Genomic DNA, 13,743 nt, shown 5'->3' with positions numbered 1-13,743 from the left:
TTGACACATACCCTGTGAACCCCACCCAGGCTGCAGGTAGAATTAAGTAGATATCTCTCTTTCTCAGGATTCAGTTTAGATGTCACTTCCTCCCGGGAGCCCCCCCTGATACTCTTGCTCCCATGCCTGGGTTAAATCCTCTCCCCTGAATTCTCATTACACCCTGTAATTAGCTCCCATCACAGTGCTTCCCATCCTGGACCATATTCATATCTGCCCCTTCCCTCTTATACAACTGAGTCCCAGCTTCCCCGAAGTGGGAAGTGTGCAGCCAGACATGGCATTGAATAGCATTGACTCCCACTGTGAGGAGGTCTGTCGTTTGCACTGCTTGCTCTGTTTCCCTGATTGCTCAAGAAGAACTGTGTTATTGTTTGTCTTCAATACTCCCTGCCAAATGTTAATCTCTTTATTTTCAAATAATGCCAGATCAAGCCTAAGCTGGCACTTGCCATAGCAACAGGATCTAGCTTGAATTTAGTGCATTGTTTGTTTTCACTGTATTTGTTTTTATTTATGTAATTCTTTTTCTAGAAAGCAATATGTTTTTCTTCTGCATAGACCAGTCATCCTTTATAAAATTAATATTGAGTAAAGGAAGTAAATCAATTTTAAAAAAATTGGTAAGTATTTGTTCAGGTGGCACATATGGTGATAAATGCAAGTGTGCATATGCATGTGCACATACGTGCACACAAATGTGCACGTATGCACGCATGCATAAAACTGTGAAAATCGCCTGGAAGGAATCATTTGTGCAGCTAAGTCCTTGGACCCAGGGTACTGCTGTCTTTGCCACAACTACCTGTGTGGCAGTGAGAAAATTACTTTTCTGTTTTTCAGTTTACTCACCTGTAAAAAAGAAGAGAAAAAAACTGGACCATAAAAACATGATTTCATCTTCCAGATACAAGTCTCTCTTCCTGTTCATATGGCTTGGAAATAACCAGCTTGGAAATTTCTGAAAAGGAACCTGCAGGAGGTCATACTTTTTATATTAGAGATCAGAGATCTGAAGTTTATAGAGGTTAAGTGACATGCTCAAGGGTCACATCATAATTTAATGTCAAATTCAAGACCAAGATCCAGGTCTTCCCACCCCCTGGTGAACTGTTACTCCCTTCATTTCTGAAACTGTCCACCCCTATATACTTCTTTCCCCAGGTAAACTTTTGTCAAAAGAGTTACATTCAGCTCAATATCAAAAAAACAAACCCAATCCAAAAGTGGGCAGAAGACCTAAACAGACATTTCTCCAAAGATATACAGATTGTCAACAAACACATGAAAGATGCTCAACATCACTAATCATTAGAGAAATGCAAATCAAAACTACAATGAGATATCACCTCACACTGGTCAGAATGGCCATCACCAAAAAATCTACAAACAATAAATGCTGGAGAAGGTGTGGAGAAAAGGGAACCCTCTTGCACTGTTAGTGGGAATGTAAATTGATATAGCCACTATGGAGAACAGTATGGAGGTTCCTTAAAAAACTAAAAATAGAACTACATATGACCCAGCAATCCCACAATTGGGCATATACCCCGAGAAAACCATAATTCAAAAAGAGTCATGTACCACAATGTTCACTGCAGCACTATTTATAATAGCCAGGACATGGAAGCAACCTAAGTGTCCATCGACAGATGAATGGATAAAGAAGATGTGGCACATATATACAATGGAATATTACTCAGCCATAAAAAGAAACGGAACTGAGTTATTTGTAGTGAGGTGGATAGACCTAGAGTCTGTCATACAGAGTGAAGTAAGTCAGAAAGAGAAAAACAAACACCGTATGCTAACACATATATATGGAATCTAAAAAAAAAAAAAGGTTCTGATGAGCCTAGGGGCAGGACAGGAATAAAGATGCAGACATAGAGAATGGACTTGAGGACACGGGAAGGGGGAAGGGTAAGCTGGGACGAAGTGAGAGAGTGAAATGGACATACATACACTACCAAATGTAAAATAGATAGCTAGTGGGAAGCAGCTGCATGGCACAGGGAGATCAGCTCGGTGCTTTGCAACCACCTAGAGGGGTGGGATAAGGAGGGTGGGAGGGAGATGCAAGAAGGAGGGGATATGGGGATATATGTATATGTATAGCTGATTCACCTTGTTATACAGCAGAAACTAATGCAACACTGTAAAGCAATTATACTCCAATAAAGATGTTAAAAAAAGTTACATTTTACTTACAAAGCACAAGCAAACACACACACACAATATAAACACATCTTAAATAATGGAAAAGCAAATAAGAAAAGGATAAAAGCAATATTAGATTTCAAAGCATTAGCTCGGATGAATAGGGAAGTAATGTAACTGAAAGCTGAGAAAACATGTTACAGGTTTTCCACAATGTTGTAATTCCCTCCTTGTTCTTTATTTAGATTAGATGCAAGGAGCCAGAAGCCAGGCAGGCCACTAAGTTTTGGGAGAGGATTAGGATAAAAGAGGGTAACTGATTCATCTTTGGCTACTACCTATGAATAATGAAACCTGTTTAAATAGAAACCAGGCCCAAACACCACTTCACTCACTCTCTGTGGATCATGAAAAACAGCATCAACATGATTCCAGGAGGAACGGTTCACCACATTTTTAAAACAGAATTTTCAGACACTTTTAAAGAATATTTCAGCAGAGTAATTTGCATACAGGATATAGTCATTTCAATGATACAGCACAATGTTTTTCTCATTTAAAAAAATAGCCTTATCCTTGTCTTTGGAAATGTGCTGAACATTTTTATAACTGACCTGGTTAAGGGCAAATTTACCAGACTTACAGGTAAACCAAAGTGCACAGAATCACAAAGAAATGGAAAGATATCCCTCACTCTTGGATTGGAAGAATTAATATTGTTAAAATGGCCATACTACCCAAAGCAACCTACAGATTTCATGAGATCTCTATCAGACTACCCATGACATTTTTCACATAACTAGAACAAACAATCCTAAAATTTATATGGAACCATAAAGGACCCAGAATTGCCAAAGCAATCCTGAGGAAAAAGAACAAAAGCAGGAGACATAATCCTCCCAGACTTCAGGCAATACTAGAAAGCTAAAGTAATCGAAACAGTGTGGTACTGGCACAAAAACAGACACGGATCAATGGAACAGAATAGACAGCCCAGAAATAAACCCACACACCTACAGTCAATTAATCTGTTACAAAGGAGGCAAGAATACACAATAGAAAAAAATACAGTCTCTTCAGTGAGTGGTGTTGGGAAAGTTGGACAGCTGCATGGAAATCAATGAAGTTAGAACACACCTTCGCACCATACACAAAAACAAACTCAAAATTCCTTAAAGACTTAAATATAAGACATGACACCATAAAACTCCTAGAAGAAAACATAGGCAAAACATTCTCTGACATAAATCATACCAATGTTTTCTCAGTCAGTCTCCCAAGGCAACAGAAATAAAAGCAAAAATAAAGAAAATGGGACCTAATCAAACTGACAAGCTTTTGTACAGCAAAGGCAATGAGAAACAAAACAAAAAACAACCTACAGACTGGGAGAAAGTGTTTTCAAATGATGTGAGTGACAAGGGCTTAATTTCCAAAATATACAAATAGCTCATACAACTCACAACAAAAAAACAGCCAACCCAATCGAAAAATGGGCAGAAGACCTAAATAGACATTTCTCCAAAGAAGACATACAGGTGCCAAGAGGCACCTGAAAAGATGCTCATCATAGCTAATTATTAGAGAAATGCAAATCAAAACTACAATGAGGTACCACCTCATACCAGGCAGAATGGCCATCATTAAAAAGTCTACAAATAACAAACGCTAGAGAGGGTGTGGAGAAAAGGGAACCCTCCTACACCGTTGGTGGGAATGTAAGTTGGTGTAGCTACCATGGAAAACAGTGTGGAGTTTCCTTAAAAAACTAAAAATAGAGTTCCCATATGATCCAGCAATCCCATTCTTGGGCATACATCGAAACAAAACTACAATTCAAAAAGATACCTGCACCCCTATGTTCATAGCAGCACTATTCACAATAGCCAAGACATGGAAACAACTTAAATGTGCAGCAACAGATGAATGGATAAAGAAGATGTGGTATATATACACAATGGAATACTACTCAGCCATAAAAAGGAATGACATAATGTCATTTGCAGCAACATGGACTCAGAGAAAGAAAAATACCACATGATATCATCGCTTATATGTGGAATCTAAAATATGACACAAATGAACATACCTAGAAAACAGAAACAGACTCACATAGAGAACAGACTTGTGGTTGCCAAGGGGGAGGGGTTCAGAGAGGGGTGGATTGAGAGTTTGGAGTTAGCAGAAGCAAACCACTATATACAGAATGGATAAACAACAAGGTACTACTGTGCAGCACAGGGAACTGTATTCAATATCCTGTGATAAACCATAATGGAAAAGAGTTTTTAAAAGAATATGTATGTGTAACTGAATCACTTTGCTGTACAGCAGAAATTAACACAACATTGTAAATCAACTATAATTCAATTTTAAAAAGTACACAGAATCAGAAAAGTTTAACCAAATTTCCCAATGAAGTATAAAATGGGTAGATATAATGTCCTTCACCTAAATATATATACATGTATAGATATATGTGTGTGTAGGTATTTATGTGTATATATGTATATGTATTTATGTAGATATATCTATACATGTATATATATACATACATGTATAGATATGTGTGTGTAGGTATTTATGTGTATATATGTATATGTATTTATGTGTGTGTATATATATATATATATATATATGTATACTTGTAAAAATTGAGAAATATCTGGCCAAACAGAAACTCATGTGAGAAGAGACTTCAAATGATAAGCTCAATGTGAGCCAACGGTAAGATGTAGCTGATGGGGAGAAGAAAAATCTTAATGTAATGTTAAAATAAAACATTAAATCACGTTAAGTATGGTAATGACCCTCTTTACTCTCCACCCACCAGCCAATACCAGTTATAGGAACCACACTATCAGAGGGACAGAAATTGGCATCTGGCCAGAGGAGAGTAATAGGTCAGTTGGGAAAAGGGAGAGGGTCTGTAACCTGAAACAAGTGGAGAATGGTTCATGGCATGGGTCCCAGAGCCAAGCAAGCCTTCTGCAAACATGAGATTCGTAACCATTCTGCATGCATGTGCCCCGTCAGTCTCCCAGGAATGTTGTTGAAAGGACTCTGCATGGGAGGTTAGACTCATCTTCCACATCCCTCCCTTGGGGATTTTATGGTTTGTGGTGGGAGCAAAACCACATCTATCTTACATGGTAGTGGACTAAGTCACTTCATTTCCTTTCTGGTGAAGAATACTCTAGAGTAGAGAGCATTTTAACAACCAACCAAGCTCCTAAGAGAAAATAAGATGTACCGATATGTACACAGCATTGGTGACTAGAAGGTGCACTATTGACTCAACTCACCACCCCCATCCCACCCCACCACACCACTACTCATCTGGTTGCTCCAAGAAGCTAGAAGGTAAGGACAGAGGGTTTTACAGTAAATCTAAGCTGTTGGGGGTCAGATGGCGATACTTATAGCTAGATCTTACACGTTTCCACATTTCCGAGCAAGAGTGAACCATCAGCATCAGGGTCATTTGAGATGCTCGTTAATAATGCATGTTCCTGGGGTGTCTCCCAGGCCTACTGAATCAGAATTATTGGGGTAAGAACCAGAAAGTTCATTTTCTGAAAGTTCCGCAGGTGATTCCTTTTCACATTCTCTGAGAACCATGGTTCCAGAGGAGTGCTTCTTGTGCTTCAGTGTGCATTTAGAATCACCTGGAAAACAGGGTAAAGCCAGGGATCCTTGGCCCCAGAGACTGTGCTTCAGAGGTCTTAGGTGGAGCCTGAAATTCGCATTTCAAACAATCTCAGAGGTGACGCTGATGTTGCTGGCCCAGCCAGTCAGTGGACCATACTTGGAGCTCACTGCCTTAGCAAATTCCTGATTCCGTCATCAAGGGACTCATACACTGTGGTAGGCAGCTTCTCCCCACCTCCTGGCATCCACACCCTTGGTAATTCCCTCGCTATCTGTGTGGGCCGGACCTAGTGACTCATATATAATTAATAAAATATGCAAAACTAACTAGTTTTCAACTTCCCTCTTATTAAGGAGACAAATGTGTGAATAAATGTAAATGAGCAATATTTAATAATATACATTATTTACATGTAATTTATGTCATAACTTCCTTAGTGCTCAATTTTTAGGCTTTGACCCCTGGGAGCCTTCTCCTGGGTTTATGGGAGGTTATGAGGGAGCAGAGCCTCGGGGCAGGATGGAGATGGTGCCTCCACATCAGACCTCACCTCCTGTGCATTCCACCTGGCCATTCTGAGGCTGTGTCTTTTGAGCTAATAGCATGGTGAATTCCCGCCTGCCAGTCCCCGTGACAGGAGGAGTGGCACCCCCTCTGGTTGAAGAGAGAAAAAAACCAAATGACTAGTTTCTCTGCTGGCAAAGGGAGGGGTCTTTCCCTGAGAAAAGTCAATGAAGGGAACAAAGTCCAATGGGCTGGTCTTCTCTCCAGTGCAATGCCTCATTTCTTCACTGAGGGAAGGAGACAGCTTTTCTAGGGGCAGGGGTCTCATTTTCTCTAGAACTGTGTGTCTAGAAAGTGCATTTCAGGGTCTGTATGTGTGGAAGGGCCACAGTCTACTGGAAAGGTTCTAGACACAAAGCCAGGACTCCTAATCCCTGCTCCACCGTCCATGCCTTGTGTGACCTGGAATGAGCCCTCTCCCTCTGGACTATGCTCTTCCCATTCTGAGATGAGAGGCTGGGCCAGGTGATGACTTGAACCCCACCCCCAGATTAAGAGCCTAGAGCAGAGAGGTAGCTTCTGACCATGGCAACTGGTCGGAGATGGGACAGCTGTCCTCAGAGGGCCAGGCCCCCGCCACTCAGCCACCGCGCCCTCTCTGAGGAGCGCCCAGAGAGGCTGCTACGCCAGAGGGGGCTCTGGCAGATGTAGTCCAGCCTGGTCCTAATGATGTCCTGCAGCTCCTCGTCACCCAGCAGGACTGCTGCAGCCAGGGCCAGCCAGAAGTATTCAGTGGCATCGTGGGCATCCTAACCCCCGGCATGGGGGCAGAGAAGAGATAGCATTAGCAGACATTTCCAGGAAAGGCTAAGAGGCAGTGCAGGGAAAACTAAGAACACTAGCTTTTGTCTGCCTGACATCCTCTCCCACCCCCTTCTCCTGGTTCCTTGAGGGAATTCCTCCTACCAACTCCACTGCAGTTCTGTGACAGTGCTAACCCTGGCGGCCCTCCTCCTCAGGCACAGGGATGGCACCTTACCCAAGCTCAGACAATCATGAAGCAGCATCACCCTGGGCACAGAGCTTCAGGTATGTGAAAATGACTCAAGCTGACCTGTCCCAAGTCACTCTCTGGGACCTTTCATGTGTGACCTAACAGAGAAAATGGTTGCTCACCCTTTTAGATGGGTGCTTGAGCCTGTCAATAACTGGAGGAGAAGAGGCCAAGAAACAGAGAGAAGCAGAAACATTCAGAGCCAAGAGATACAGAGAGAGGTGGGGAAATCCATGATGACATTTGAGTACCAGCATCCAGAACTACCTGAAATTAAACTTATACCTGAACTTCCTCGTTCCTTGAGCCAATAAAATCTCCTGCTTTGCTTAAGCTACTTTGAGTTGAGCGCTTTCCCTTGAAATCCCTAGAGCCCTCGGTTGATGCAATCAGATCACACATACTTTGTCCCACTTCCTGGGAGCTGTGGGACAACGGCAAGATCACTGTGGGGGAGTCCTTCACTACCCCATGTCCCTCCCTAACGGTTGGGATGCAGAACAGGTGGTTCCTCCAGTGAGACTCAAAAAGGGATGACTAGTTCCCATTAACCCTCATCAGTCAATAATAAATTTAGGCCAGAAACACTCTGGCAAATAAGAAAAAGACAACAGAGCTGCCCTAAGGGTCCCCTGGGAGCCAAACACAGGAGTGACTCAGAAGCCACTGTATGAAGAGATTAAGCGTTGTGCTGGAGCAGACAGAGACCTCTGGTAAGGGAAGCCAGTGCCCAGAGACAAGGTTCAAGGGCCAGAATTGTAACTGAGAATTATAGACCACACACACAGTTCTAGAAGTGGCTGGAAAAATAAGAAGTTCTGGATTCAACTCCAGCAGAGCAAACAGAAGAGTCAGGGCTATGGTCTTCTTAGGACCTAGGCTTGCTTACATTCTAAGACCCTGCATGTTATTATCTCAAACGTTAACACGTACCTAGATTTCTCCTAAAATAGTTTATACAACTTTATAAGAAGTGAGTTGCAATTGACTAATTAATCTATAACATTTTTAGACATACAGTTGAGAATTAATTTTGATTTTAATTTTGGAGCTTATAGTTCTTTTGTTTGGGGGTCTCATGTATTGTTTTGGGTCTCATATATTTTCATAGGTCCTAGAGGAGCTCACAGGCACTAGACCAATGTGCCCATAGTACCTGACAGATGAAGTGGGCCCAGAAGTCACAGCAGGGCAAGGAAAGAGAAGAACTAGGACCTGCCTCCTCAGCAGAGATGGGAGCCTCTTTGAGGTCTCCAAGGGGGCTAAGTGAAAAGTCATTGCGTTCCCAGAGGAGCCACTCCCCACCCTATGAGACAACACTCCCCATCTTACCCCTCTCAACTTTACCCTGAAGGCTCAGGGTGAGGAAAGAATATAGTTGGACAGTAGCTCTCATATGACCTTGGAAGCCTGGCTCTTACCTTCAGCTGGTAGAAGGTGAGTTGGCCCAGGCGATAATACACCTTGGCATAGTATAAGGCCTCCTTGGGGCTCTGCAAACAGGGTGGACAGAGCGACAGAGTCTTCAGGTAGCAGTCCTCAGCCATCTCGTACATGTGCAGGGAATAGTACACAGTCGCCAGACGGTGGAAGGCCACTAGCTCCTGCCTCTGATCTCCTAGAAATTGGAAGACTGAGAGAGATATCCTGAAGCCAACACTTTGCATCATTAGTTCACTCATTCATTCTGTACAATTCTTTGAAGATCTACTAGGTATCAGGGACTGAGCTTGGGACACAGCAAACAAAGCAGAAGTCCTGCCCACATGAGGCTTACTGTCTCACAGGACACAGACATTCCTTAAATAATCCCACAAAGGTAAGATTACACCTGTGATAAGTGCTACAAAAGAAAACACATGGATCTATGAGTGACTAAGTGGAGTATGTGTTCTGGACAAGGTTTTCTGGGACAATTCCTGAGGAAAATTTTCTCATTGTGGATGTCACTGTAACTCAGAATTCTGGGAAATAATTATTTCCAAATCTCTGTGATGGGAATGGTGACTCGATGGAGTAGCTAAGAATTTCTGACAATGAATAACTTCATATAACATATGTTTTCTCCACATGAAAGTCTCTCTCTTCAGAGTTCTTCTCTGGGGCTGTCATCAGCAGCAGTCACCCTCTACCCTTCACCAGCTTTCAGTCTCAAATAAGCTACAGAGACCCATTCACTTTTAACTCATGCTTTAGAATCTTGGTGTCTAAGGGATCTTTGGCTTGTTTTGGTTTTGGGTGGATTTCTTGTTTCAATAACTAACTCCTTTAACACAAAGTAGCATTTAAAGAGAACAAATGCTTCCAATTGTGTTTTTGGAGTATTTGCAAGGTGGCTATTTGATGCAATCTAAAAACATCACTTTTAGGCTTCAAAGAGCCAAAAGCCAAAGCTAAAAGAGAAAATCCAACTCTCTGATATGGAAAAGTCCAGTCACAGGGAGTCACATGAAATGGTGGATATAGCCTCCTTTCAGCTTCTGTCCAAGGAAGGATAAAGAATGCTCCAGAGGGAGCTGCCTGAGCCCCCAAGGTCTTCCTGAGATTAGCAGACAGTTGCACAAATAAGGTTTTCTGCAGTAAAGGGAGAGGTAGGAAAAGAGAGAGAGCTCTGAAGTGCAATTAAACACAATAAAGTCCAGTACCATCCACATCTCATGCCCTTGAGAATGCCCAGAGGTCCGTTCTAGAATTATCACAGAAGACTCCATTTGCCTTTACATCTAATCAATCCTCTAATAAAACCTGCTTTTCCCCAAGCACCAACATTCAAGATGAGTTTATCTTTTTTCATTCTGCCTTTTTTTTTCTGTTTTAATGACCTACACTGTTTCTCATTAGCTTTTGTTGTAAATGCAAGCTATTTCAGCTACTGAGGGAGTTAGGTTAATGGGAATCTGACCTTAATTTACATTTCAATTCCATAAGAAAATGTGTACTTGACTAATAATTAATAAGTTAAGGCACAGTGCTTTTGTAATGGGGCATTGCCTGTGCATAGGATAAAATACCATTTACCCTGCACTCAGAATAATACCAATAATACCAACTATAATATAATAATTAGTGTGCACAGGTAACACTTATCAAGGACTTACTATGTACCAAGCACTGTGCTATGGGTTTTACCTGTATGATCATCGGTCTTCATAACAACTGCCTGCTGTGGGTGCCATTTTTAATCCTGATTTGCCAATGACAAACTTGAGGTTTATAGATGTTAAGTAGCTTGCTTAACTGGGGGCTCCCTGACACTTCGACCTGGAATTTGAACCCACGGAGTCTGACTCCAGAGCCTATGCCCTTACAACTTTGTTGTCCCTCCTTAGGGAGTGTTACCCCCTCCCATTCAATACCCTGGACAATTAGGACCACCGACCTGCGACTGTGCTGAGTCTGGCCGCCAAGGTGGCAAATTCCAAAGCCTTCTCATAGCCTTCCAGGCTGATCTGCAGCTCTGTCAGCTTGTTGAAAATCCGGAGCTCGGTTCTCACTGCCTTCATTCTCCTTGCTAAGGGAACAGCCCCAGCCTGAGAACAGAGGCACAAGGAACCTTAGTCTAGCTGAGAATCATTGGCACATACCATACTCTAGGAGGCTGTACTGCATCCTACTGCCAGGGGTTGAGGGATGGCAGTGACTAAACCCAAGGGGGAGATGGCACCTTCCATGCATGGCTTTTCTCAACTCACTCTCCTGGTCCTTGCTCTTAGTTGCTCTGCCCAGACCTCAGAGGTGGAAGAACTAGAGGTCATCAGGCTCCCTGAAACTGACAGCAGGAAAGGGATGATAACTTTCCTCAAGGCCACATGAGAAGTTACTCACCCGCCAGCTACACGCTCCCTTAGTGCCCACAGTGCTAATCTACAAAGTACATACGTGGAGTATTTGCATAGTGTCTGAGAGAGTCCCCAGTAAATAGTCATTTCTATTATTTTTATTATGATAGAACTTTGGGCAGGTCACTTCATCTCTCTGAGCCTTAGTTTTCTCATCTGTAAGATACATATGACCAAGAGCACCTCAATAGTCAGGGACATGTTTCTTGTTCACCCCTAGCTCAGTGCCTGGCACATACTGGGTCTTGATGAATGTTTGATGACTGAATAAACAATTGAACAAGCGAATGAATAAGTATCTGAATAAGTGAAATTTTAGGATCAAATAAGATAATGAGTTTTCCCAAACTTCAGTCAGTGACGAACAACAATTATGATTCTTCACATATCTGCTTAACATCTGAACATTTATTTAATTAGTATTATTTCTTAAATCAACTGTCTTCTATTTTCTTGCCTCATTCTTTGCAATAATATCTGTGGTATCATAGGTTTGATGAACTGGTATTATACATCTTTAATTTTTAAAATATATTTTAATGCATACTTAATGAAAACACAGTAAAGCAAAAGTGTTCACCCATGGACCAATCATCTCCCACCATACCATGTACATAGGAACATTCTGGTCAACATAAAAGTGTGCTACAAACTGTAAACTACTATGCACCCAAAAGTTGTAATTATTATGGTATGTTCTCTCAGGAAAGATACTTTATTTATCAAGCCTGAGAATGACAGAGTTTATCAGCTCCTTCTTTGAGAGCCTGCTAGACTGAAGACAGGGAGAGCCTGTGGGCATTGGATGAGGAAGGGAAGACAAAGAAATACCAGCAAGACAGGGGAAGGGGACGCCGGGCGAAGTCCAAGTGGCCCTGCCCACGTTTGTGCCAGAACCTAGCTAGGGATACTGCTGACTGTGCAGCCCACAACTTACTCGATAATACTCCACCGCACGATGCCTGTGGCGGGTCCCATTGAAGAACACATCACCTGCTTCCTCGTAGAGCCTGAGAGCCAGGGAGGGCTCCTCTGACTTCAGGGCTTTCTGGATGGCTGCCTGAGTGGGACAGAGACTGCTGTCAAAGGCAGAGAGAAGGACTTTCCAAATGTCCACAGGACTGGCAAGAATGAGATCCTGACCATCTAGCTTAACCCTCTGCTAAAGTCCCCTGAACCCTAAGTTGTCTTCACACTCATAAAGCTAGTAAGATTCCCTAGTCCAGCATTTCCCCACCATGCTATGAGAGATTACTTTGGTGGCCCTAGAAATGGTTTTCAGCAGCACACAAACATCTTGTAATAGTTAAGTATTTACTTTAATGTGTTTCAGAAAAAAAGATTAATCATATTCAAAACCTCTGCTTTTAGATAGCATTGTTTAGTGTAAAAAGCTAAGTTGATTTGCAGTTGAGTCAAAGAAAAATAAATAATGGTACAGAGGTACCTGGATACGGCAAAACTATAAACTTGATGTATAAATGACTGAAATTTGGGAAGAGTGATCTCATCCAACACGTACAGTTCCTAGATGGAGAAACTGAGGCTGAGAATAAGGAGCTTTCAAGTTTACATCAATAGTTAGTGGCAAACAAATGCTAGTGTCTTTCAGCCCATTACCCTTCTCCTGGCCCCTATGACCTCTTTATCTTGAACAAGCTACTTCACATTTTCACCTAAACAAAATGTGATGAGAAAGTAGAAAATGTACCACAACATCTGCAGCACAGCCACAGGACCTCAAATATCCTTAGGTAGGAATTATTCACCTCAGTGGGAATAACTGCAGAACATCAAGTCAGGTGAGTCTAGGGTTGTGGGTGCCTGGGACCAGTTCTGGACAGTGAATTACTGGGGCAAGATCCCTCAGTTATTTTTATTGCATATGCAGCTACACAAAGATAGAAGCAGTGAGATGGAATCCTAGAGTCAGGAGTTCTGCCACCAAGCAATGAACAACCCCAATAGCTCCCTCTGGGCATGTCTCCCGGAGACAGAAAGGCAAGACTGAATTGTCTGCTCTCTGATAATTCTTCCAGCTCTAAAATCCCAAGGCAGAATAGAGTCTGCAAGTAAAAGCTTTAAGTCACACTGCTGGTGTGTAGTTTTAACCACTTACTAGTTGTATCACTTTAGGCAAGTTACTCAGCCTCCCTGAGTGTCATCTGTAAAATGGCAATTTCAGTAGAGACTCCTGCTGCATTTGTAATGAGGATTAAACTATATCAAGCACGTGAAGCGTTAGCAAAGTCTCCCATGCATAGTAAGGCTTCAATCAATGCTACACAACCATTATTAAGTCTCGGTGGAAATGAATTTGTGCGATTGTAAGTAACAGAGTAAGGGGGAGTAAAAGGGGAGAAAATGAGAAATGGGAAGGAAAAAAAGGCAACAGGCATATTTTTGATGGAGCAAATCTTATATACCATCATGTCAGTATTGTACAGATAATGATGATGATGAAATACCATTTATTAAGCATTTACTAGGTCCCAAGCACTTAATCTTTATATGCATATGTTTACTATGCAAAT

The 13,743-nt window shown here is 42.1% G+C and overlaps 1 protein-coding gene across 1 annotated transcript in view; it reads right to left on the bottom strand.

Moving 5' to 3' along the window:
• Positions 1–6,933: 6,933 nt before the first annotated feature.
• Positions 6,934–13,743, bottom strand: part of SH3TC2 (SH3 domain and tetratricopeptide repeats 2) — a gene marked incomplete at both ends in the record, with an annotated part of 63,721 nt that continues 56,911 nt past the window's right edge. The window contains 4 exons of the mRNA XM_079701801.1: positions 6,934–7,125; positions 8,792–8,988; positions 10,750–10,900; positions 12,147–12,269. Coding sequence (XP_079557927.1) covers positions 6,934–7,125; positions 8,792–8,988; positions 10,750–10,900; positions 12,147–12,269 — 663 coding nt within the window. The remainder of the gene's footprint in view (positions 7,126–8,791; positions 8,989–10,749; positions 10,901–12,146; positions 12,270–13,743) is intronic.

Source organism: Hyperoodon ampullatus (genome assembly GCF_949752795.1).
Source record: "Hyperoodon ampullatus genome assembly, chromosome: 4".
NCBI classification, from domain to species: domain Eukaryota; kingdom Metazoa; phylum Chordata; class Mammalia; order Artiodactyla; family Ziphiidae; genus Hyperoodon; species Hyperoodon ampullatus.
The sequence above is the reverse complement of the archived record's forward strand: the minus strand, read 5'-3'. Positions and strand labels throughout refer to the sequence as shown.